Source organism: Coregonus clupeaformis, chromosome 24 (genome assembly GCF_020615455.1).
Source record: "Coregonus clupeaformis isolate EN_2021a chromosome 24, ASM2061545v1, whole genome shotgun sequence".
NCBI classification, from domain to species: Eukaryota; Metazoa; Chordata; class Actinopteri; order Salmoniformes; family Salmonidae; genus Coregonus; species Coregonus clupeaformis.
The window spans coordinates 57,074,767-57,102,744 of NC_059215.1; the positions used below are offsets into that span (position 1 = coordinate 57,074,767).

General features: G+C 44.7%; 1 protein-coding gene across 1 annotated transcript; it reads left to right on the top strand.

Moving 5' to 3' along the window:
• The first annotated feature begins 212 nt into the window (after positions 1-212).
• Positions 213-27,854, top strand: LOC121538623 (EMILIN-3-like). Its single transcript, XM_041846806.1, has 6 exons — positions 213-886; positions 16,543-16,665; positions 24,025-24,371; positions 24,481-24,818; positions 25,080-25,430; positions 25,738-27,854. Exons 1-6 carry the CDS (start codon positions 537-539, stop codon positions 26,878-26,880), a joined length of 2,652 nt encoding a protein of 883 aa, XP_041702740.1. The 5' UTR covers positions 213-536; the 3' UTR covers positions 26,881-27,854.
• The last annotated feature ends 124 nt before the right edge of the window (positions 27,855-27,978 follow it).

Below are 27,978 nucleotides of genomic sequence, written 5' to 3' on the forward strand. Positions count from 1 at the left end.
GAGAGAGAAAGTATGGGGTTGTTCCCCTTTGTCCGGGCTGGGTAGCATTTCAGGGCACGGGTAGGGGTAGTGGCTGGGGCTGGGGAGGGATAGGGGATATACAAATGGCTACTGCCTGTCAGCCTGCCCCCTCAGAGTCAGTAGTGGAGCATGCTGCTCCACACACACACCCTCACACACACACACACACACACACACACACAGAGCACAGAAGACTGAGGGAGCTTAGTCAGAAACGTCCCCCCTTTCACACACACATTCGCATGTGTGTCTGGATGTGTGGCATTCCTAAACACCCTCTCTATCTCGCTCTTTCCTTTACTTTACCTTTGGTTGTGCTCTCTCCCTCCCTCCTCCCTTCTCCTTCTCTAGTTTTCCTTCTGCTCTGCCTGTGGCTGGCAGTTGTCTGAGAGAGTGTGTGTTGAAGAAAACAGAAGAGAAGAGCTGCAGGACGGGTCAGGATGCTGTGGACTCTGCAGATGTATGCATCTACAGGTTTCCCTCAGGGCTGACTGAAGACAAGACAAAAACACTGGATGCACCAGGATCCTAAAACACAGCTTGTCTATTTTTTTTGCATCTCCCTTGGTTCTCAATCGGTCCCTCAGTCCCTCAGTTGTTCATTTTTTTCCTCCTTTTTGGTGCTTTTCCACGGGTGCTATTTTTGCAGCCACTCAGAAGAGAAGATGAGGTTCAGGTTGTCTCAAGCCGCTTTGCAGCCCTTTGTTCTAGGAGTGCTGCTGTCACTGGTGGACACCAAAGGAACCTTCTATGGAACAGGCCATGGGAACCCTTTCTATGGAGGAGGCCATGGCAACAGATACAACCTGTACAAGTCTGGAGTCAACCAACACTACACCCCGGGCAAACCCATGGGCCGCCACAAGTAAGTGCACCTCCTGAAACTGTCTCCAGCCTCACCTGTACAAGTCATACTTTGTAATGACTTGGATTCATACAGCACCGCTCAAAGTGCTCAAAGTGATTTACCTGGCAATAGGGATTTCCATTGCAAATAGAAATATGGACTTATAGTATTTTTCCAAAACAATTTACAATATAACAGGGGAACCCACCTTCAGCCGTATTTTCACATGAGCAACACATTACGGATGGGTAATAGAAATATGCTTTTGTTTAGCGTATCGCTTCAATAACACTGGCTGAATTGACTCGTGGTTTCTTTCTCTCTCACACAAACATCGTCAGCCTTTCTCTGCGGTTCACATTTAAAACCATCTGTGACTGAGGATAAACATTATGGAGAAACAATGACATGCTGCATTATGGAGACAGAGTCATTATAAGGTGTATTGCACTGTGGAGGGGAGAGCTTAGCTGATGACAGGGGAATTGATCTTCTGAGCTCTGTGTGTGCCAGTGTGTGTGTGTGTATGTGTGCGTGCATGCCTTTGTGTGTGTGTGTGTGGGGGGGGGGGGTTCAATTAGAAGACTAGAAGACCTACAGCTGGGTACCCCTAGCCAGATGGGTGTGATGCTAGTGGAAGGCTAAACTAGTACCAGGGCTTGTTGCTTTCTGATCCTGTTTTAGTCATGTAGTAATAATCAATTCAATCAAACCCTTATTTTTTGGTGTCTCTTTTTGGTGTCTCTGGTAATGGACAAAGAAACAAGCGAGAAGACAGAACAAGGCAAACATTTACCCTCCCACCCCCCTCCCACAGAACTTCCCTAACCCATAGTTAGATTACTGATTCACAATAGCAGTCTTAGAGAGTCATACGCTGATATAAGAACCATTATGTTTCTTTCACTTGCTCCATGTATCCGTGCTACAGATATTTCCATGTTTATAATGTCCATGAATGACAGCAGCCACTGCTGTCTTTTTAAAGAGGAGCCTGCCAACACAAATATATAATTTTTCTGTCTGCTGTTGAACCAGCCAGCCAAATACGTAGCTGTTTGAGAGACAGGCCCAAAGTAGTGTCATCATTTAACAGTCAGATAGTGAACATGGGATATTTCTACAAATTATATCAAAGAGATGTGTAGCAAAATGTGTAGCTACATTTGAAATTGTGTTTTTTTACATTGGATAAAAGTAGAGACTCAGAGATAGAAAATGGTATATCATGCACTGCAGTTGAGGAACAATGGGAAAATACTGTAGTTCTGATTTGAAAGTTGATGAACTTGTAATCCCAGAGAAAATGGCCCTTAAATATTTTGGTAGACCTACTGGAGAGCTCTTCTTTGTCTACACCCATTCAGCATCGTTCACACCCTCTTAAGCCTTAGCCCCGCCCAGCTCTTTAAAGATTCACATGTGAGACCATGCACTAAACAGAGTGAGTAGTTTAGTAAAAAACCAAAGATTTCAAGACTAAAAGTGGTAGAAGTAGTAGCCTACAATAAGGAAAAACTCCAGGTAAAACTACACTTTATCTAGTCTTTGGCCTATTTCCTAATCTGACTTTCCTCTTTAAGGAATACCTGGGATAGGATAAATTAATCATTCTACCCTCCCCCTCCCCCACCCCCCCCAATCTATCATAAGGAGAATGCACCAATTTGTTAGTCGCTCTGGATAAGAGCGTCTGCTAAATTACGAAAATGTAATGTAAAATGTGCAAGTCATGTTGTTCTTCACATTACTGTCTCTGGTAAACACACACTATATCAAATAAAAGTGTATTTGTCACATGCACAGGATACAAAAGGTGTACACGGTACAGTGAAATGGTTACTTGCATAGTGGCAATATCAAAAACAGAAAGTGTCCAGCTAAAAATATTTCATAAATATTTCAGAATTATTAGATGACGCTTACCCAACACACTTGTCTAAATGGATGGTTCATGTGAAGGAAATGCTATAACCACCACCCTGCCACATCTAGCTACAGTTGAAGTCGGAAGTTTACATACACTTAGGTTAGAGTCATTAAAACTCGTTTTTCAACCACTCCACAAATTTCTTGTTAACAAACTATAGTTTTGGCAAGTCGGTTAGGACATCTACTTTGTGCATGACACAAGTAATTTGTCCAACAATTGTTTACAGACAGATTATTTCACTTATAATTCACTGTATCACAATTCCAGTGGGTCAGAAGTTTATATACACTAAGTTGACTGTGCCTTTAAACAGCTTGGAAAATTCCAGAAAATGATGTCATGGCTTTAGAAGCTTCTGATAGGCTAACTGACATTTGAGTCAATTGGAGGTGTACCTGTGGATGTATTTCAAGGCCTACCTTCAAATTCAGTGCCTCTTTGCTTGACATCATGGGAAAATCCAAAGAAATCAGCCAAGACCTCAGAAAAAAATGTGTAGACCTCCACAAGTCTGGTTCATCCTTGGGAGCAATTTCCAAACGCCTGAAGGTACCATGTTCATCTGTACAAACAATAGTACACAAGTATAAACACCACGGGACCACGCAGCCGTCATACCGCTCAGGAAGGAGACGCATTCTGTCTCCTAGAGATGAACGTACTTTGGTGCGAAAAGTGCAAATCAATCCCAGAACAACAGAAATGGACTGTGTGAAGATGCTGGAGGAAACAGGTACAAAGGTATCTATATCCACAGTAAAACTAGTCCTATATCGACATAACCTGAAAGGTCGCTCAGCAAGGAAGAAGCCACTGCTCCAAAACCGCCATAAAAAAGCCAGACTACGGTTTGCAACTGCACATGGGGACAAAGATCGTACTTTTTGGAGAAATGTCCTCTGGTCTGATGAAACAAAAATAGAACTTTTTGGCCATAGTGACCATCGTTATGTTTGGAGGAAAAAGGGGAAGGCTTGCAAGCCAAAGAACACCATTCCAACCGTGAAGCACGGGGGTGGCAGCATCATGCTGTGGGGGTGCTTTGCTGCAGGAGGGACTGGTGCACTTCACAAAATAGATGGCATCATGAGGAAGGAAAATTATGTGGATATATTGGAGCAACATCTCAAGACATCAGTCAGGAAGTTAAAGCTTGGTCGCAAATGGGTCTTCCAAATGGACAATGACCCCAAGCACACTTCCAAAGTTGTGGCAAAATGGCTTAAGGACAACAAAGTCAAGGTATTGGAGTGGCCATCACAAGCCCTGACCTCAATCCTATAGAAACGTTGTTGGCAGAACTGAAAAAGCGTGTGCGATCAAGGAGGCCTACAAACCTGACTCAGTTACACCAGCTCTGTCAGGAGGAATGGGCCAAAATTCACCCAACTTATTGTGGGAAGCTTGTGGAAGGCTACCCGAAACGTTTGCCCCAAGCTAAACAATTTAAAGGCAATGCTACCAAATACTAATTGAGTGTATGTAAACTTCTGACCCACAGGGAATGTGATGAAAGAAATAAAAGCTGAAATAAATCATTCTCTCTACTATTATTCTGACATTTCACATTCTTTAAATAAAGTGATTATCCTAACTGACCTAAGACAGGGCATTTTTACTAGGATTAAATATCAGTAATTGTGAAAAACCGACTTCAACTGTACATTGCATTTCTTATCCGAATGAGCGGTGGTTAGGGTGCTAAGTATTATGATACTGTGAGCGTAGTTTCCAAAATGTAACAGCAATAGTTTGAATCTCTGTCTCTCCCTTCCACTCTGACCCCTCCTTCTCCTATCCACGCAGTCATGTTATTGTTAGTCCAGTCCACTAGGGACCTGTTTTCATTGTATTACATTAGTAATCAATAACCTATATTGTGATTCTGTTATTATTTAGTTAGTTAGAAAAGAAATAATTAAGCCAATGTGTGTATTGTTGATTCATCAATAAGGTTAGGGTTCTTGCAGGTTCAAGGATTATGCGACGTTCAGAATGAGACTGATATGAGGTAATTATTATTATGTTATCGATATATAACATATGTCTCTTCTTAGAGTTTAATTTGGGAGATGGTAACTCGTTAAACAACTTATTCCGTGGTGCCTCAAATTCCTAATGAGTTGTTATGTGATTAATTTAATCGAGTGACAATTAAACATAGTTAGTTGATTCGATAAATAACAGTCATCACATTAATGTAAGTCATGTCACGACACCAACAAATACTTACTCAAGTGATAACATAGCTGGATCTAGGGGGAGAATCTCTCGCTCTAGTTCGTGTGGTTTTCTCCCTTTTCCTCATTTTATCATAAAAACTAAAAGGATTGTCATTGCAATTAATTGATTATATACAAGAACATAGGAATTGTTATGAGTGACCCATGCTGAAAGATGAAAGGACTGTGAAGAACATCGAGATGTTCAGCGTTGTAGAGAAAGACAGTTCCACATAGCAGGTTGTTGTTTGGCCCTGGGGGTTTTCAGTTCTGTCCTTTTCCCCTTTCTCTTGCTTGGCTTCCCCTGCGAGCTGTACCACTCTGGACAGCACCCCAGCTCCCTGCTGCTTTCCTCTAACAGCCTCAGCAGACAGACCTTGACCTGGCCCTACTTAGTCTTTACCCTCACCCTCACCCCTCCCTCCTCACCCCTCATCACCCTAATTCACCAAGGAGACATACCCTGACCCGGCCCAACATAGCCTTTACCCCCTTTTTTACCCGCCTCACCCTTACCTCTCCTCATCTTAATTCACCCAGAGAGAGGGTCTGACCTAACATTTAGTTTTTATCCCGACCCTCACCTACATACTCACCACACCCTTCCTCACTATATCTCACGCACTCTCTCTCCCCTTCCTCAGTCACTCTCTCCCCTCAACCTCCCCCTTCCCTCATCCTTCGATCTCCCCCTCCATCTCAACCTCCCCCTTCCTCCCTATCCCTCTGTCTCACCCTCAACCTCCCACTTCCTCCCTATCCCTCTGTCTCACCCTCAACCTCCCCCTTCCTCCATATCCCTCTGTCTCACCCTCAACCTCCCCCTTCCTTCCTAGCCCTCCCTCTCACCATTGCCTTAAATTTCTATAGAGACAGTAGGTATTTTATTGTGAACGGCTTACAAAGCTGTCATGAGACTGGGCTTACCAATGCACTACCTGGTGCCCATTTATAGTGTCAGATTTCTTACAGTGGCACTGACGCCAATTTGTTTAAATACACATTCACAGTCCATGGTGGCATAGAAGTATAATAGGTACTTGAACCCCTGCATCCAATGAGTCTATACAGAGCTGATCATGGCAATCTTTAATTCTACTATGCCTTTAGCAGCAGTGGAGCCTGACAGAGTTCAAGTTAAGCAGATAGAGACAGTGTGGACATCTCTATCTATTCTCCAGGTCGTAATAGGCCTCCTAACTTACCCAGGTCAACAGGACCCTGGGGATATGTCACAGGCAGACCACCACAGCAGATATATGACTTCAGTTAGCCGTCTCCAGGGCAGTGGAAATATAGGGGGCGGGGGATATAACAAAACGTGTGTGTGTGCGTGTGCGTGTGTGTATGTGTGTGATTATCTGGAATTTCTAACACATAAAAAACCCCACCAAGAACATAACACATGTACAAAAGCTAGGTAGCAAAATATGTAGCCTAATAGTATTAACACATCACAACATTACATTTACGTCATTTAGCAGACGCTCTAATCCATACTGGGCCCCCTAGGGGTAACGAACCCACAACAATGGCGTTGCAAACGCCATGCTCTACCAACTGAGCTACACGGGACATCTCCGTCAAGTCTTCAGCTGTCGGTCTGTTGGCGTTTATTCTTTTTTTTCTTTTTTCTTTCTTGTTGCAATGGAGCGTGTGATTCAACAGACGTTCAGCCCCATTCATGCCGACTATTTCGTGGTGGGAGGGAATGTGCCCGCTACTCATTGTTAGTGACAAGGCAGACAATGATCACAATGGCTACAACTCAACTGCATGGGACTTACACAGACCACAGAGGGTTACAGGGGGGAGTATTGGTGAAAGGTTGTGTTTTTCACTCCAATCCAGCTCATTGGGATGTTGTTATAGTGTATTCTGCTGCTGCCATGTTTCTGTTTCAATTACCATAAATATAGTGGCTGCAGACAGAGCATGCAGAGGGAGTGGTCCATAAGAAAGTTATGAGTGCAGCCCCAAGATAGGTTCACTTGGGAACGTATGGTCCTGTGTCATTCTTCTTATTGGCACATGACAAATGCATCTTTCAAACTCAGAAGCAGGAGTCAAGCCAGGTCAATGCCAGTTCAGTCTTTTGCATATGAAAATATCTTGTAATATTACTTTAATATTGCTTGATAGTGTTTTGTTTTGTTGGTGGGCCTACTTATTGATGGTAAACAAATATTAGAGAGTGTAGCTTCAAGTGGCAATCTGCGATTGTTAAATATAATTTGGACTTTTAAATTAATGTTATACAGTGGGGTCCGAAATTATTGACACACTTTGACTACATTTTTTTGGGGAAATTATATTATTTTATGTTAATACAATTGCTCAGATAGAGATTTTGTTGAACAAGTAATATTTTTTTTCTCAAAAAGGTAGGGGTCAAAATTATTGACACCCCTGTTTTCAATACCTTTCAATACCTTACCTTGTGAGGATAACGGCACTGAGCCTTTTTCTAAAATGTTTTGTGAGTTGGAGAACACATTGAAAGGGATCATTCCGCCATACAGAATCCTTCCAGATCCTTGATATCCTTTGTCTGTGCTTATGGACTGCCCTCTTCAATTCAAACCATAGGTTTTCAATGGGTTTCAAGTCGGGAGACTGAGATGGCCATTTCAAACTGTTGATTTTGTGGCCAATTAACCATTTCTTTGTGAATTCTGATGTGTGTAGGGGTTATTGTCTTGCTGAAAGATCCACTTGCGGCAAAGTAGGGCTGACCCCAATTAGTCGACTGGTCAATTACTTGGTCGAAAGGCTGTTGGTCGACAAATATTTTTTTTTGTAGAGCAGTAGCAAATATATATATATATATATATATATTTTATGGCACACGAGACACCTGTCTTATTCGCGCTCATCTCAGTGAACAAATCCATTGCGGAGGCCGATACTAATACATTGCGGAGGCTGCGGGAATGGCACAGTCCAAGAAGAAGGGAGGTGTGGCTAAAATGCGCAATGCACGTCTCTCTCCATAATGTGCTCTCTCCCTCCAATTTGTGCACATTCATTGTTTCATAACTTCATTGTGTGAATTGTTTGTGTTTGATTGTTAGTGTCTATCAATTCCCCATGACATATATCACCAGTAGTACATTTACCGTTCATTCCTATAATTTCTAATCTACAATGTTGGTTTGGTTAAGGTAATTTCTGTTAATGCTTTCAATATTTTATTATTCCAGTCTTTTACCATTCTCATTGTTGGAGTGGACACGTTATTTGCAGAGCGCACAACCTATGCTACACTTGTGAGAAACAAGTTTTGGTTTATTTCATTCCATTTACGAGTTTTATCAATTTAGTTGTTGTCTTTTGTTTGGAGCTCCTGTCAATGTTGAGTAAGGACGTGCACCTGATTACGCATAGAAGTAGGCCTATATGACCATTTGGGGATCTGATAGTATTTCTGATTGGCTTAACACACCACCACTAATGAGCTGTGGAGCTTTTCAAAGTAATGTTTTCTTCACCTCAAACAGCAAGCAAACAAAGTCTGTTCTTACATGCATTGAGAATGACAATAGTTCCTCAATGTATTTGAAAAATCTTTCCACCTTTCGATAACCACTCAGCGTGAAAGGGAAAAATGTCATGCTCTTATCCAGTGGAAACATCATAAAATAGGCCTACCTGATTACTTCTTATCCCTTGCACAAATAGCCTACACCTGTGGCTGTCCCAAGCTCACTGGCAAGGGAAACTCTGAGGGCCCAGAATATTTGATATAATGTTACAAGTTTGCTAGAGAAAGCCTCAGGCCAGACCCAAGTTAATAGTTGATTTTAAAAAATAAAGTTTGTTGCAGACAGGCCATGCATAGCCAATGTGATTGATTGGTAATTTATTTTTATCTGGATATTTTCTACTTGCAGGCTGCAATGTTTTTATTTGTTGGCTTTATGTAGGTTATTTTTACATAGTTGGCAATAGCAATAGAAGTTACTTTTTAGGTTTGTACACTTCGTGACCAAAAGTATGTGGACACCTGCTCGTCGAACATCTCATTCCAAAATCATGGGCATTAATATGGAGTTGGTCCCCACTTTGCTGCTATAACAGTCTCCACTCTTCTGGGAAGACTTTCCACTAGATGTTGGAATATTGCTGTGGGGACTTGCTTCCATTCAGCCACAAGCGCATTAGTGAGGTCGGGCACTGATGTTGGGCGATTAGGCCTGGCTCGCAGTCAGCGTTCCAATTCATCCCAAAGGTGTTCAATGGGGTTGAGGTCAGGGCTCTGTGCAGGCCAGTCAAGTTCTTCCACATCGATCTCGATGTAAAGGGCCTTCCCCAAACTGTTGCCACAAAGTTGGAATGTAATTGAATGTGGTAGCATTAAGCTTTCCCTTGTGAATGTTGACCTGTTTAAAGGTCTTACTCACATTGGCTACGGAGAGCAAGATCACACAGTCGTCCGGAACAGCTGGTGCTCTCATGCATAGTTCAGTGTTGCTTGTCTCGAATAGAGTATAGATGGCATTTAGCTCATCTGGTAGGCTCGTGTCAATGGGCAGAGTTTTCAGAAAACTCTCTTGGTAAATAGTTTGGTCTGCAGTTTATCATGAGGTATTCTAACTCAATCGAGCAAAAACTCTAGACTTTCTTAACATTAGAGATCACGCACCAGCTGTTGTTAACAAAGAGAAACACCCCTCCCCCTCATCTTACCTGAGGCTGCCGACCGGTCTTGACAATGCATGGAAAAGCCAGTGAGATGTATATTATCCATGTCCTTGTTCAGCCACGACTCCATGAAACATAGAATATGACAGTTCTTCAGGTCGCGTTGGTAGTATAGTATCGAACAGAGCTCGCCCAGTTTGTTCCCTAGTGACTGTACGTTTGCCAACAGAACAGAGGGTAGAGTCGGTTTATTTGCACGCTAACGTAGTCTAGTCAGATTGACGGCACATCTGCCTCTTTAGCGCCGTTGCTTCCTCTTTCGAGTCCCAGGGATTAGGGCCTGGTCCGGAGTAAGCAGAACGTCCAGAGCTGCCGACTCGTTTACCAGAACAGCGGTGGGGTGGATGCTTTGTTATTGTTTGAACTGCAGACTACCCCTTTAAACTGATTTTGAAAACCATCTTATCAATAGACTCTGCAAATGGTTATGTGAGATATTTCACACTCTAGACCACAAGCCACAACATGTATCCTTGTATGAATCACTTAGTGCTCTTCTCTGTGTACAAACGTGCTGTGACATTCATTCAGTCGATTTATCTGAGGTCATTGCTGATGAATTAGACAGGGGTCACAGGTTAGGGGTGAAATGTTGTTGAGGTCAGGAGGTCATGAGTCATTGCAGTGTGTTTGTATTGTTCCTTCAGTGAGAGCCTGAGATGGAGCCAGACCCAGCTATGGATCATAGTGGGTGGAGGACATAGGCTATACCCTGTCTGTCCGTCCCTCCGTCTGTCTGTCTGTCATCCTATAAACTGTCATTGTTGACAATTACACATGTTGCGTATATATTCTTAGACGTGCAGAGATGACAGCAGTGACAGACATTCTTGACATTCCCCAAGATGCTTTGACATGCATGCATCCAGCTATGTGTGCTGTATACTGTATGTCCACAATGGAGTAGCAGCAGGTAGAAATCACCTTTTTAATACATTAGCCAGTTTTTTCATGTGAAATGTCACATGAAGTATTCCAAAAACAAGTTTTCACATATGAAATGTCACGTGATGTGTTCCAAAAACATGGTCTCACAGGATTTCACATGTGAAATGTCACATTTGAATTGTTCTAAAAATTCATGTTTTCACATGATTTCACATGTAAAATGTCACATTTCACTTGTAAATCATGTGATTTTCCACATTTGAAATCATGTGGTTCAACATGTGATAACATGAAACTGCACTGTTAGCCATTGCTGTTAATTTTGAGGCCAATACGTAAAGCTTATTAAAGAGCAGTGATACTAGCAAGAGCAGTGATACTAGCAAGAGCAGTGATACTAGCAAGAGCAGTGTGAGGGTTTCTTCTTTTTTCTCATCTTATTCAACTGTTACCATGCACCTACAAAAAAGATAGCTCAGATGTGAGTGCCTTTTGAATTTTGTACCTCAAGACCAGTACCACAAATAAAACCACAAATAAAGCCGTCTGAGGTTACAGTATAGGACAGGTTCTCAGGAACCCTGCAGGGGAGTGTGGAGAAGACTCTCAAACACGCACACAGATTCACACTCAGTATCCTCTCATTTCAGGTCCCAGAACAGTTCTGCTCATCCCTATTACCCAGAGTCTGGATTAACACAGCTTTACCATTGCTGGGATGTCTCACAAATACACACAATAGACCAAGTCCAAGTTCTCAGCACCAGGACAGCAGCTGAGGCCAGCTGAGTTGATAATACACAAACAGATACACAGACACATACACGCACATACATACCACACAGTCTCGTTCTTTATCACACACACACACACACTAGGGCTATGAAGCCTTCCTAATCTTCACGGCTCTTGCTGTGTGGTCTCAGTGGTCGTGAGACAGGGAAGTGAGAGCTCCAGTGTGTGTGTATGTGTATGTGTGCAGTTCTGTTGCTCTCAGGTTTATCTCTCTTTGCGATCTCTATTTGTCATTGACCCCATTTGCTGCTTTCCAAAGCAGAGGGGTTGGATTTGAGGTTCTCCGACCCAGATCTGTCGAAAGAGGGAATGAAAAAAGGTGACGAGTTGGAGAGAAAGAAGAGAGTGAGTTGGAGGAGGAATGAGAGGAAGAGTGAAGGGGGAGAAGGATGTGGAGAGGGGGAGTAATCACAGTGGAGGAGGAAGAATGGAGGAGGAGTGGAGCGAGAGGGATGAAAACGGCAGTAGGGAGAGAGGGGGTAAAGTAGGAGGGGAGTAGAGTCTTTCTGGTGGCTGTGTACATCTGGATTCCTGAGCTCTAGGCCTCAGTGCTGACAGTCTGAAGGACGCTCACTCAGCCCAGAAGTGCACCTGACAAACAAATCTGGGAGTGCAGTCTGTTTTCACTCCTCCGTCTGACCCTGTCGGTAAGGCGAGAAGAGTCTCTCTCACACACACGCGCACGCACTCTCACGGATTAACCAGACAACAGATAGTAAAGCAGTTTTATGCTGTCAATAAATCCACTATTTATAGGGAGGAAACTACCACAATAAAATCCTCTTTAGCTTTTTACTGTATGATTTTAAAACCAGTTGCGATGTTGTGACCTTTTACTGTAAAGGAGGCCCTGTGTGTGAGTGTGGGTGTGTGGGGATGTGTGTGTTCATGTTTGCCTTTGTCTGTGTATGTGTGCACAGCGATATCTATCCTGCCCCAGTCCCCTATCAACAGAGTCAACACAGGGAGAGAGCAGGAGAGTGCGTGCATGCCCACGCACGCACGCACACGCGCAAGCACACACACACACACACCTCACACACAGAAAGGGGGATGGCTAAATCAGTGGTTTCTCATCATTTTTGATAGCCCTATGAACCTGTTAACTTGGCATTCACACACTTCTCTGCCTCAAAATTGTTCCTCTTCTTTCCTCCCAAAACACTTCTGTGTGCCCTGGAACAGCTGTGCAGCAGTGCTACGTTTCACATGCACTAAATAATAAGGACCCCTTGGAACCTTAACAATGCCTAACATCTGAGCCTAAAGAGGCCCTAGCACTGCTTCCTGTGTGGACGGGCCAAGGAACATTTAGCAGTTGATATAGTTGCACTAGCGATAAAGAGACAGATTGAAGAAATCATGCGATAACAGTTGAGAGTGGTCATAGAGAAGCTGTTCAGGGTTTGTGGAGATGCAATGCCGAGACAGTCGATGGCTGACCCTTACGGAAAAAACACATGATTTAACATTTCCACATGTTTTGCACATGTGAAATCATGTGTTTTTGGAACAATTCACATGTGATGATATTTTTACATGTGGATTTTCACGTGGTCGCATAACCTTTAACATGTGCATTCAAATTTTTACATGAGATTTCACGGGTGATGCCCTGCTAACAGAAATGTGTAATTATGATACACACAGTGCTTTTAACTTTTGTCTACTTACATATTTGACTACATGTTTATTTATACAGTAATTATTATTCAACATGTCCTTACCTAGGATTTGAACTCACAACATCTTGATTCACTGCATTCCTATCGTTCTGCTACACCAGCCACCATGTCTGTGTCAATAACTGATTTCACCTGTATTCCTACACTTTGGACTTCAAAGTACATCTCAGCTTTGTTAAAAATACACTCAAGAAAAACTATTATATTTATAATAGTGATACAGGTGTAACATTAAAGCAGAATAATATGCTCCACCAACATTAGACAACTATTCAGAAAATCCTCAAAATGCTGAAATAAATAAATTAAATGAATGATGAGAGAATAGTCAGATTAACTGATAACTAAAATAGCAGTGCAGATGGCATGATTTTGCTAAGTGCAGAGATGTATTATAGGTATTGAATGTGTGTGGGAATGCTATAGACTTTGTGGCGCAACAGAAAAGTCAGTGTACCTGAACTCCAGAGATTGTGAGTTAAAATCCCAGATGGGTTCATACTTTAGCTGAACAGCGATAACACATGAAATTGCACGTGATCACGTGAAGTTCCAAAAACACGTTTTCACATATGAAATGTCACATTTGAAGTGTTCTAAAAATGTATGTTTTTAGATGATTTCACATGTAAAATTTCACATGTCACTTGTAAAATCATGTGATTTTCCACATGTGAAATCATGTGGTTCCACGTGTGATAACATGAAACTGCACTGTTAGCCATTGCTGTTAATTTTGTGGGATTTTTTTGTAATTTTACGGTGCATTTCTACAGTAATAACATACTGTATTTTGCTATATATTTACTGCCAATCGCAATGCACTTGGGTAGGCAACTTTTTGGCCCGTCCTGCAAATTAACTTGGCATGCCTCACTTGCAATTGCATTTAAACTTATAGGACACTTTAGATGCGCTTATTATTTTATAGTAAGTTACCGGCTACCGAGTTGCGGCTAAAATAGTGGAAACAACTTTTAATGTATTTCTACAGCTGAACTGTATTTAGTCAGTAAATATACAACACCGAACTATATTCAGGAAGTACACAGAATTTCCAATTCTGGAAAATTTGGAAGTGGATTTTGGTTTACATTCTGAATTGACTGGAATGTAAGTGGAATTGGCCTCAACATTGTTAGCATACTTGGACGCAACCACACCTGGGATTTGAACTCACAACCTAGGATGCCGGTAACCTGAATTTCCTGCTTTGCCACCAGGTACAGTGAGGAAAAAAAGTATTTGATCCCCTGCTGATTTTGTACGTTTGCCGACTGACAAAGACATGATCAGTCTATAATTTTAATGGTAGGTTTATTTGAACAGTGAGAGACAGAATAACAACAGAAAAATCCAGAAAAACGCATGTCAAAAATGTTATAAATTGATTTGCATTTTAATGAGGGAAATAAGTATTTGACACCTCTGCAAAACATGACTTAGTACTTGGTGGCAAAACCTTTGTTAGCAGTCACAGAGGTCAGACGTTTCTTGTAGTTGGCAACCAGGTTTGCACATCTCAGGAGGGATTTTGTCCCACTCCTCTTTGCAGAACTTCTCCAAGTCATTACGGTTTCGAGGCTGACGTTTGGCAACTCAAACCTTCAGCTCCCTCCACAGATTTTCTATGGGATTAAGGTCTGGAGACTGGCTAGGCCACTCCAGGACCTTAATGTGCTTCTTCTTGAGCCACTCCTTTGTTGCCTTGGCCATGTGTTTTGGGTCAATGTCATGCTGGAATACCCATCCACGACCCATTTTCAATGCCCTGGCTGAGGGACGGAGGTTCTCACCCAAGATTTGATGGTACATGCACCATCCATCGTCCCTTTGATGCGGTGAAGTTGTCCTGTCCCCTTAGCAGAAAAACACCCCCAAAGCATAATGTTTGGGATGGTGTTCTTAGGGTCATAGGCAGCATTCCTCCTCCTCCAAACACGGCGAGTTGAGTTGATGCCAAAGAGCTCGATTTTGGTCTCATCTGACCACAACACTTTCACCCAGTTCTCCTCTGAATCATTCAGATGTTCATTGGCAAACTTCAGATGGGCCTGTATATGTGCTTTCTTGAGCAGGGGGACCTTGCGGGTGCTGCAGGAATTCAGTCCTTCACGGCGTAGTGTGTTACCAATTGTTTTCTTGGTGACTAGTGTCCCAGCTGCCTTGAGATCATTGACAAGATCCTCCTGTGTAGTTCTGGGCTGATTCCTCACCGTTCTCATGATCATTGCAACTCCACGAGGTGAGATCTTGCATGGAGCCCCAGGCCGAGGGAGATTGACAGGTCTTTGTGTTTCTTCCATTTGCGAATAATCGCACCAGCTGTTGTCACCTTCTCATCAAGCTGCTTGGCGATGGTCTTGTAGCCCATTCCAGCCTTGTGTAGGTCTACAATCTTGTCCCTGACATCCTTGGAGAGCTCTTTGGTCTTGGCCATGGTGGAGAGTTTGGAATCTGATTGATTGATTGCTTCTGTGGACAGGTGTTTTTATACAGGTAACAAACTGAGATTAGGAGCACTCCCTTTAAGAGAGTGCTCCTAATCTCAGCTCGTTACCTGCATAAAAGACACCTGGGAGCCAAAAATCTTTCTGATTGAGAGGGGGTCAAATACTTATTTCTCCCATTCAAATGCAAATCAATTTATAACATTTTTGACATGCGTTTTTCTGGATATTTTTGTTGTTATTCTGTCTCTCACTGTTCAAATAAACCTACCATTAAAATTATAGACTGATTATTTCTTTGTCAGTGGGCAAACGTACAAAATCAGCAGGGGATCAAATACTTTTTTCCCTCACTGTATGTGGCCATGACAGAGATCAACCACAGATTTATTAGCAAGAATACATTTATGCATTTTGCTAAAAGTTGCCCGGAATCAAGTCAATAATTGTGTGATTGTCACGTGTTGTTTCATGTTATCACATGTAGAGATTTTGCATCCCCGTGTTGTCACATTTATTTCACATAAATTTCACGAGATCATGTTCTCACATGTGCCAACATGTTGTCACGTGTATAGTTTTATGTTATCACATTAACTTCACATTAAATCACATGTAAATCACAAATGTATGTGTTTTCTCCGCAAGGGGAGTCTCAATGACACATATGTCTTCACGTATGATTTTGGACTAAAGTATAGTGCACTGAATGGGGGAATCAAGTATCATTGGAAATGTCAAATTATGGCCAGAATTCAATCTTGAATTTCATCACTGCACTTTCAGAAAGTGCGGTACAAAATGATTGAATTCCGACCTTGGCCATTGTGAAAAGCAGCTGTGAGTGTTGGATTTGCAACTGTCTCTAATGTTGTTCTAGACAGCTTTAGCACACAGAGTTCTACAGGAGACTCAGCATCGGCTTGAGGACTTGATGACATGTTGTTTGTTGTTGTTGTTGTTCTCTTCTCTCTCTTTCTCTCTCGCTCTCTAACAGAAACCACTGTGCGTATGTGGTCCAGAAGAACATCACATGTACGATGCAGGACGGCATGGCCACCTATGTGAAAGCTGAGTACACCACCAAGTGCATCTGGGGGCAGAAGTGTCCTGTCGTCATGTAAGTCTACACTCTTACAAAAGATATTACATTCCAACTAAATTAAATTCCAAAGATTTAATGTTTTTACAATTCCAATTCAATTCCCATTAAAAAAGTCCAAACAGTTTAATTCCAATTCAATTCCAATTCTATAACTTTAAGATTTTTTAAATTAGGATTTAATTATATTTAAATGCTCCACTTCATGAGTGAATTCAATAATTTTATCGGAATTTCAAATTCAATTGGAATTGACCCCAAGCCTGAAAGTTACTGTACTCAATTCAGACCCACCAGCCTCTGACTCTACCATACTTACAGTAACATGAGAGAGGATACATACAAATTAGATACTGACAGTAGCTAGCTTTCCATCCAATTGGCAACATATTTTAATGCAAATATTCTAAAATCTGAAACCCACCAGTGGTGTTTCCACCAAACTGGCTTGTTGCAGATAAAAATCAATGAAAATCTAATGTTCAAATTGTTTCCATCGCATTTTCAACTCTACTGAGGTGTGTCACAAAAACTGTTGTTTTAAATTGCAAATGTGCCTAATCTGGTCTTGGTACTTGCGCTCTAGCCAACAGCTCGCAGATACAGTACGGGTAGGCTCTGCAGGTAGGTTAGTCTACATGATGATATTATGGATACAGTGAGGGAAAAAAGTATTTGATCCCCTGCTGATTTTGTACGTTTGCCCACTGACAAAGAAATGATCAGTCTATAATTTTAATGGTAGGTTTATTTGAAAAGTGAGAGACAGAATAACAACAAAAAAATCCAGAAAAACGCATGTCAAAAATGATTTGCATTTTAATGAGGGAAATAAGTATTTGACCCCCTCTCAATTAGAAGGATTTCTGGCTCCCAGTGTCACGATCGTTACCGGATGAAATGGACCAAGGCGCAGCGTGATAAGCGTACATATTTTATTAAGTACACACACGAACCAAAACAACAAACAAACGATACGTGAAGTCCTAGGTTACAACACAAACCTTAACGGAACAAGATTCCACATTTGACTAGTGCCAAACGGGCTGCCTAAGTATGGTCCCCAATCAGAGACAACGAGCTACAGCCGTCTCTGATTGGGAACCACCCTGGCCAACATAGATAAACACGAACTAGAACAAAACCCAATGAAAACTAAACATAGAAAATCCACACCCTGGCTCAACAATTAAGAGTCCCCAGAGCCAGGACGTGACAGTACCCCCCCAGGACCGCGCCACACCAACACAACAGGGTAGGGGCCGGGTGGGCATTCCGCCTCGGAGGCGGATCCGGCTCCGGGCGTGACCACCACTCTCTCTCTACCCCCCCGTTGCGCCCCTGGTCTGGTCTGGCCCCGCTGGCCGGAGCTGGACTCAACACCGGTGGAGCGGATTGCTCTGGCTCCGGAGTGGAGCAGCTGACCGGTGCCGGACCAGGCACCGGTGGAACAGGCACGGACCGTGCCGGACTGACGACGCGCACCACTGGCTTGGTGCGGGGAGCAGGTACTGGCCGGACCGGGCTGACAACGCACACCACTGGCTTGGTGCAGGGAGCAGGAACAGGCCAGACCGGGCTGGCAACGCGCACCACTGTCTTGGTGCGGGGAGCACGGACCGTGCCGGACTGACGACGCGCACCACTGTCTTGGTGCGGGGAGCAGGTACTGGCCGGACCGGGCTGACAACGCACACCACTGGCTTGGTGCGGGGAGCAGGGACAGGCCAGACCGGGCTGGCAACGCGCACCACTGTCTTGGTGCGGGGAGCAGGAACAGGCCGGACCGGGCTGGCGACGCGCACCACTGGCTTGGTGCGGGGAGCAGGAACAGGCCGGACCAGGCTGGCGACGTGCACCACAGGCTTGGTGCGAGGGACAGGAACAGGCCGGACCGGGCTGGCGACGCGCACCACTGGCTTGGTGCGGGGAGCAGGAACAGGCCGGACCGGGCTGGCAACGCGCAGCACAAGCTTGGTGCGGGGAGCAGGAACAGGCCGGGCTGGACTGGGAGCACGCACCATAGGCTTGGTGTGGGGAGCAGGAACAGGCCGGAAAGGGCTGGCGACGCGCACCACTGCCTTGGTGCGGGGAGCAGGAACAGGCCGGGCTGGACTGTGGAGGCGGACTGGAGATCTGGAGCGGAGAGCTGACACAACCCGTCCTGGCTGAATGCCTACTTCCACACAATATGTGTGAGGCATCAGCACAGGACGTACAGGGCTGTGCACTCGTACTGGCGCTACAGCACGTGGCACTGGCGCAGGATATACGGGACCGAGGAGGGGTACTAGAGGCCACGAGCGTTGAGCCGGCACACTCCGTCCTGGCTGCATGCCCACCTTAGCACGACACGTGCGTGGTGCTAGCACAGGACGTACAGGACTGTGCCGGAACACTCGCGGCACAGTACGTGGCTCAGCCAAGCACCCTTTTAGCCCCCCCCCCAAACATTTTATTGGGGCTGTCTCTCAAGCTTCCTCCTCGGCCAGTACCCTCTGCGTTGCCGCTGCTCCTCTCTGTAGCGCGCCTCCACAGTCTCCTCTCCTGCCTGGGCATACACCTTTGCCCATGGCCCTCTGCCCGCGAATATCTCCTCCCATGACCACCATTCGCCCACCTGAGCCATCGCCCTCTTCTCCTCCTGGGCACCAGTTAGTTGGTGGGATCTTCTGTCACGATCGTTACCGGATGAAGCGGACCAAGGCTCAGCGTGATAAACGTACATACTTTATTAAGTACACACACAAATCAAAACAACAAACAAACGATACGTGAAGTCCTAGGTTACAACACAAACCTTAACGGAACATGATCCCACATTTGACTAGTGCCAAACGGGCTGCCTAAGTATGGTCCCCAATCAGAGACAACGAGCTACAGCCGTCTCTGATTGGGAACCACCCTGGCCAAAATAGATAAACACGAACTAGAACAAAACCCAATGAAAACTAAACATAGAAAATCCACACCCTGGCTCAACAATTAAGAGTCCCCAGAGCCAGGGCGTGACACCCAGGTGTCCTTTATACAGGTAACGAGCTGAGATTAGGAGCACACTCTTAAAGGAAGTGCTCCTAATCTCAGTTTGTTACCTGTTTAAAAGACACCTGTCCACAGAAGCAATCAATCAATCAGATTCCAAACTCTCCACCATGGCCAAGACCAAAGAGCTCTCCAAGGATGTCAGGGACAAGATTGTAGACCTACACAAGGCTGGAATGGGCTACAAGACCATCGCCAAGCAGCTTGGTGAGAAGGTGACAACAGTTGGTGCGATTATTCGCAAATGGAAGAAACAAAAAAGAACTGTCAATCTCCCTCGGCCTGGGGCTCCATGCAAGATCTCACCTCATGGAGTTGCAATGATCATGAGAACGTTGAGGAATCTGCCCAGAACTACACAGGATGATCTTGTCAATGATCTCAAGGCAGCTGGGACCATAGTCACCAAGAAAACAATTGGTAACACACTACGCCGTGAAGGACTGAAATGCTGCAGCGCCCGCAAGGTCCCCCAGCTCAAGAAAGCACATATACAGGCCCGTCTGAAGATTGCCAATGAACACCTGAATGATTCAGAGGAGAACTGGGTGAAAGTGTTGTGGTCAGATGAGACCAAAATCGAGCTCTTTGGCATCATCTCAACTCGCTGTGTTTGGAGGAGGAGGAATGCTGCCTATGACCCCAAGAACACCATCCCCACGTCAAACATGGAGGTGGAAACATTATGCTTTGGGGGTGTTTTTCTGCTAAGGGGATAGGACAACTTCACCGCATCAAAGGGACGATGGACGGGGCCATGTACCGTCAAATCTTGGGTGAGAACCTCCTTCCCTCAGCCAGGGCATTGAAAATGGGTCGTGGATGGGTATTCCAGCATGACAATGACCCAAAACACAAGGCCAAGGCAACAAAGGAGTGGCTCAAGAAGAAGCACATTAAGGTCCTGGAGTGGCCTAGCCAGTGTCCAGACCTTAATCCCATAGAAAATCTGTGGAGGGAGCTGAAGGTTCGAGTTGCCAAACGTCAGCCTCGAAACCTTAATGACTTGGAGAAGATCTGCAAAGAGGAGTGGGACAAAATCCCTCCTAAGATGTGTGCAAACCTGGTGGCCAACTACAAGAAACGTCTGACCTCTGTGATTGCTAACAAGGGTTTTGCCACCAAGTACTAAGTCATGTTTTGCAGAGGGGTTAAATACTTATTTCCCTCATTAAAATGCAAATCAATTTCTAACATTTTTGACATGCGTTTTTCTGGATTTTTTTGTTGTTATTCTGTCTCTCACAGTTCAAATAAACCTACCATTAAAATTATAGACTGATCATGTCTTTTTCAGTGGGCAAACGTACAAAATCAGCAGGGGTTCAAATACTTTTTTCCCTCACTGTAAGAGCGAGAATGTTTTTATTTATCAAAATAGCAGTCAAGCATCGATCATCATGTCACCAGAATCACACTCTGGATATTTATTGGAAAGCTCACCACCCTGTGAAGTTCAGCATATCGTATTTCATCTGTAGCCTAATAAACTGCATGGTAGGCCTATCGCTAGTTGTAGTAGGAGGACCACACACCATGACTCGCATGACTCCAAGTTTACTTTGATTTGATAGTTATTATTTTACATTTTAGTCATTTAGCAGACGCTCTTATCCAGTGTGACTTACAATTAGTGAGTTCATACATTTTTCATACTGGCCCCCCGTGGGAATTATATCAATATTTGTGCATAAAGGTGTTTCCACTGCCATTTCTTGTAACATTTATTTTACAGACACAAAAAGATCCCGCAATGACGAACGAACAAATTATCTGTCAGCATTAATTAAATTGTACCGAAACTTCCTGTTTCCATCACAACTGTCATAATTTTTTAAAATATGGTATGACTTTACTCGCATAAAACTGTGGATGGAAGCGTGGTTTGTGAGACTACTGTTGTACACTTTCCATAGTTTTGACAGGCATAGCAAAGTAGGCAGTGTCAAAAGTCGTGGTCAAAAGTTTTGAGAATGACACAAATATTAATTTTCACGAAGTCTGCTACCTCAGTTTTTATGATGGCAATTTGCATATACTCCAGAATGTTATGAAGAGTGATCAGATGAATTGCAATTAATTGCAAAGTCCCTCTTTGCCATTAAAATGAACTTAATCCCCCCCCAAAAATGTCCATGCTTTTCAGCCCTGCCACAAAACGACCAGCTGACATCATGTCAGTGATTCTCTCGTTAACACAGGTGAGAGTGTTGACGAGGACAAGGCTGGAGATCACTCTGTCATGCTGATTGAGTTAGAATAACAGACTGGAAGCTTTAAAAGGAGGGTGGTGCTTGAAATCATTGTTCTTCCTCTGTTAACCATGGTTACCTGCAAGGAAACGTGCCGTCATCATTGCTTTGCACAAAAAGGGCTTCACAGGCAAGGATATTGCTGCTAGTAAGATTGCACCTAAATCAACCATTTATCGGATCATCAAGAACTTCAAGGTGAGAGATTCAATTGTTGTGAAGAAGGCTTCAGGGCGCCCAAGAAAGTCCAGCAAGCGCCAGGACCGTCTCCTAAATTGATTCAGCTGCGGGATCGGGGCACCACCAGTGCAGAGCTTGCTCAGGAATGCTAGCAGGCAGGTGTGAGTGCATCTGCACTCACAGTGAGGTGAAGACTTTTGGAGGATGGCCTGGTGTCAAGAAGGGCAGCAAGGAAGCCACTTCTCTCCAGGAAAAACATCAGGGACAGACTGATATTCTGCAAAAGATACAGGGATTGGACTGCTGAGGACTGGGGTAAAGTCATTTTGTCTGATGAATCCCCTTTCCGATTGTTTGTGGCATCCGAAAAAAAGCTTGTCCGGAGAAGACAAGGTGAGCGCTACCATCAGTCCTGTGTCATGCCAACAGTAAAGCATCCTGAGACCATTCATGTGTGGGGTTGCTTCTCAGCTAAGGGAGTGGGCTCACTCACATGAATAAAGAATGGTACCAACACATCCTCTGAGAGCAACTTCTCCCAACCATCAAAGAACAGTTTGGTGACGAACAATGCCTTTTCCAGCATGATCGAGCACCTTGCCATAAGGCAAAGGTGATAACTAAGTGGCTCGGGGAACAAAACATCAACATTTTGGGTCCATGGCCAGGAAACTCCCCAGACCTTAATCCCATTGAGAACTTGTGGTCAATCCTCAAGAGGCGGGTGGACAAACAAAAACCCACAAATTCTGACAAATTCCAAGCATTGATTATGCAATAATGGGCTGCCATCAATCAGGATGTGGCCCAGAAGTTAATTGACAGCATGCCAGGGCGGATTGCAGAGGTCTTGGAAAAGAAGGGTCAACACTGCAAATATTGACTCTTTGCATAAACTTAATGTAATTGTCAATAAAAGCCTTTGACACTTATGGAGTGCTTGTAATTATACTTCAGTATACCATAGTAGCATCTGACAAAAATATCTAATAACACTGAAGCAGCAAAATTCGTGAAGACCAATACTTGTGTCATTCTCAAAACCTTTTGACCACGACTGTTCTATGCATTGGGACACATTTATTAGTGCTGCCCCCTGGTGGTGTCAGTTTATACTACTAGTTAACTCCACACTGTCCCTCCAGCTGCACTTCCAGCTGTGTTTGTGGTCAGTGGCTCTGTGACTCTGCTCAGGCCTCAAAGGTTGGAAAGTGTTAATGCTCTGCTAGTTTTCACAATAATTGGATTGTTATAAAATTGGACAATTTCTTTCCATCTCAGTGGATTATAAACAAACTCATATTATGGTTATTACAGAGGCAACCTTTTCAGTATAAGCTTACAATAACCTGTCAGTGAAATTGTGCTGTTTCCGTTTGTGTGCATGCATGAGTGCGTGTGTGTGCGTGTGTGTGTGTGTGTTTGTGCGTGTGTGTGTGTCTATAGCTCATCTCTGTAATGAGTGTATGAGCTGGGATGTCAGATTCTTGCTGATGTGACTGAAGCCTCTCAAAGGTCACCTGTAGTGACATCACAGAGAGAAAGATTCAAAGGATTTCTACTTCAAATAAAATGGAGGGAATGAGAGAGAGAGAGAGAGAGAGAGAGAAGAGAGAGAGTAGAGATCACTATTCTTCAGTAGAAGAGTAGAGTAGACACTTTAAGACATAACAGTCTCAGTGAGGGCAATGACCCTTGTAACAATCCCTCAACTGAGAACGCATCATCTTCACACTAAACCGTCTCTTTATCTCCTAATCTACTGTTCATACCCTCCCCAATCTCATTATACAAACCCTGATCCTTTGATCTATCCTCTCCTCTCCTCCCATCTCACTTTCTAAGATAGTCACTGACCTCTTGTTATCTTCTCTCTGCTCCTCTCCATCCTCCACTCCAGGTACCGGACCTTCTACAAGCCTAAGTATAAGGTGGGCTATAAGAGGATTACTGAGCTGGAGTGGAGGTGTTGTCCTGGCTACTCTGGGGAGAACTGCTACGATGGACCCACCTCTCTGCCCGATATGCCTCCCTTCAAAGGGGGTGCCCCACACCGACCAGGGATTAAGGGGTACCCCCATGGGCACCCCCATGGGCACCCCCACGGGCACCCCCGACCTCCCCTGAACCACAAACCTGTCCCTGGTGGGGTTAATCTGGAGCCAGGGAGGCCCTTCCCAAGTCAGCCTGATAGAAGACCCATCCCCACTGGACAACTGCCCGCCGGGAACGGCAAACCCAAATATGGTGAGACCAGACAGGGGGTGAAATATTTGCCAATTTATATTTTCAAACCCTGATATACTCTTCCCCTCTCCTCCCCTTGCCCTATGTAATAACTTTTTTTTATCTCTAGGTAATACAATTGGTGTTAGTGGAGACTGTCTGGATCGTATGGAGGAGGACCTGCTTCGTCTAACCCAGGGTCTGGACACTCTGAACGGGGTGATGGCTGGCCTAGAGGACCGCCTGCGCCTCTCTCTCCGGGAGGACACAAAAAATATGCTGGGCTCCCTGCTCTCCACCATCCCTCGTCTTTCAGACTCCTCTGTTGGCTTCGGGGTGATCCCAGACGGGACCCCAGATGGCCTGGAGTGGGGAGAGGGCTTTCCCGGGTTTGGAGAACTGGCTGGGAGGGTGACAGAGGTGAAGGATGAGCTCAAAGCCAAGGGACATGTGCTTGAGGAGATACAGGTGGGTGCCACATTTTTGTTAATGTTATTAGACTGGTTTATGCTAGTTTATGGAAATGTAGAAAAACAAGCAGATGTCTAAATCAATAATATAACTTTTGGAACAATGCTGATTGGTAACATTCTGAATCTCACACTGAGATTCTGTATATCTATGTCTCTGGACTGGGCTATTTCCACACAATGTCAATCACTTACAGTGTCAAATGAATTTGAGGAAAGTGCTACCTAAAGCCAAACCATTGTCATTGTCATTCCTCAGGGAATGGTTCTGGGCCATGAAGGGCAGCTGAAAAGGCTGTTGGAAGCTGCGACCGGCAGGCCCATCACTGGGTCAGTCTCTCCCTCCATCCTGGAGGAGCTGCTGGATGCTAAACTAGCAGGTGTCCGCGCTGACATCCTGGACGGCTTTGAGAGGCGTCTGTCTGGCCTGGAGAACCACTGTGAGGAGAGGATAGGAGAGGTCCAGAGACAGTGCCATAATGAACACATGAACGGCCAGGAGCAGATGCAGCAGTCGCTGGACGGCAGAGAGACTGGACTGAGAGAGGAGCTGGGTACTCTGCAAGCCCAGATACAGGGACTCACCCTCACTGAGAGCTGCTGTGGACAGGTACCAATTATCTTTGGTGTTTCTCAATGCTACTGGACATGGCATGTTTTTATTGAGGCAACAGAAATACATCAATACTTCAAACACTAGCTACCACATCAAATGTGGTAGCTAGCTACCAGTTACTAGTTATCTGTAAATATTAAATATTCAGTTAAATATTACCCCTACTGCAACATTCATTTATTTATGATAAGCCTCTGTGGATAAGAGGTTCTGCTAAATGGCTAAAACTTGTATATCACAAAAATATTTGCAAAATGTCTTATCGCTAAACTATATGCCTGACATGTGACTGTCCCTGCAGGTGAACAGCCTCTCCCAGAGGATGTTGATGCTGGAGGAGTCAGTGAAGGGGTTAACAGAGTCCCAGCGGCAGCTTCAGGCTGCTCTCACTGACCAGACCATCCACATTGAGACCCTGATAGAGGCCCGTCTGGAAGACATAGATGCCAGGCTCCATGCCACCGAGTCTGGGGATGTAGGGGTTGGCGGGGTGCCTGGAGGCCTGGACGGCTTCAAGACCCTGCTGGAGGACAAGCTGAAGTCCCTGGAGGAGAGGGTGTTTGTGGCCGTGGAGGAGCTGAGTAACGCCACCACCCCAGCTGTGCTGGAGGGTCAGGTGATGCCCGCCCTGGAGACAGAGATTGAGTCGGTCATGAGGAGGGTGGAGGGAGACCTGGACGGCATCCAGAGACAACTCACAGACCTGGAGCTCCTCTGCACCTCCTCCTGCTCCCACGCCACTCCCCCTGGAGGAGGCGCAGTGATAGGCCTAGCAGAGGAGTGTGAGGAGGTGGAAAAGAAGGTGTCAGGCCGTCTAGACTCCCATGCTGACCAGCTGGACCGTCTCAATACCACTCTGCAGACCCTACTGAACCGCATTGCCCAGGAGGACGAGGAAGGCTCTGTCCAGGGAGAGATCACCCTCCTCAAGATCAACGTCAACTCTGTCAACCGCACCCTGAAGGGCCTGAGGGACTCTGTTAGCCTGTTCACTAAGGAAGTGGGCCATGCTAACGCCACGTGGACACACAGGGAGAACCAGCTAGCCACCCAGGTCCAGGGCATCACCCAGCTAGTGGGGCGCCAGGCCTCCCTCCTAGGGGCCGGGGAGCACCGACTTGCCCAGCTGAAGGGGGAGCTGGTGAGCCTGAGAAGGAGGCTGGCCGGGGAGCTGCAGGGCTGCAGGAGCACGGCCCTGGGGGTGCAGAGGGAGGTGAAGGAGGTGGATAGTCGCGTGACCCAGGTGGAGGGACAGTGTGGCAGCCTGGGGGAGCTGGCGGACCACCTGGAGAGGATCAGGACAGAGCTGGAGAGACACTCAGACTCGTACCTGTCACAGGTCAAAGGAACGATGGCCAGTCACTCTACACAGCTGTCCGTGCTGAAGGGGGAAATGAAAGACTATGTCGGAAAGGGCTTAGCCAATCAGAGGGGAGACCAGTAGCACCTGAGCTACAGAGAAAGACGTGTGTATGTCAGTAGTGTGGAGAGGCTTCCTCTCGTCGTCTGCTTTCCTTCATCTGATCTAATGGGAAAGTTGAGAACAAATTCCGAGCAGGATTCATATTTCTTTCACCTATCCTGTGTTTTCAGATCAGTGAAGGAGAGGAGATGAGGAGAATAGGCCATTTGAAGCTATTGAAATGCACCCTTGGATGTATAGTTGGGCAATATTTTCCCTCAAGTTTTTATTCTAAAGGGGCATTTAGTTTCTTTCTGATATTTTTGTTGTTTTCATATTTTATATTGATATTAACTGACTTTTTAACTTATATGAAGAAAATATGACTGCATTGTTATACTGTATTAGAGATATTTGTATTAAACCAAAACCAAAAACAAAGTGAATGATATCCCACTGGGCACAGACGTCAATTCAACGTCTATTCCACGTTGGTTCAACATAATTTGATTGAAATGACGTGGAAATAACATTGATTCAACCAGTGTGTGCCCAGTGGGTTGGGACTAATGAGCTGCTATGGGTTTCTACCCTGCAAGCACACTCTACCCTCTGTGTGGACTGTTCCTTTAAAAATACTGTATGTCAATATGAAAGCTGCTATACATTTTCTAAACATTTTCCTTTTTTGTATTTCTCCTTAAAGGTCCCGAACATCATCAAATTAGATGAGATTTTGATGAAACCAGTTCAAAGTAGGGTGACCCAAGTATTCAAAATGACTGTAGCTGATACATTGATAAAGTTTTATAATAATGTTACTGGTCCCCTCCAACCATGTCAAACACTTGGATTTAGGAGGAAGGCCAGATACTCCTTTCTCTAATATCTCTGGACATGCATAACCAAGGATTTGCTTCCGGCTTTATGCAACGTCACATAAATGTAATACACCAATGGTAGGGTCTTATCACATGAACATATTAAATACTGTATGTACTGCCTTAAAACCGTCATCACATGTGCGCCTATGCCTTGATTTGACTTTGTTTACAAACCGTAAGCTAGTATCTAGCTCAAACAGAACGTACGACCAAAGATTCTGGTAACCTTTCATCTGTTGTCTGACTGTTAGGTAGC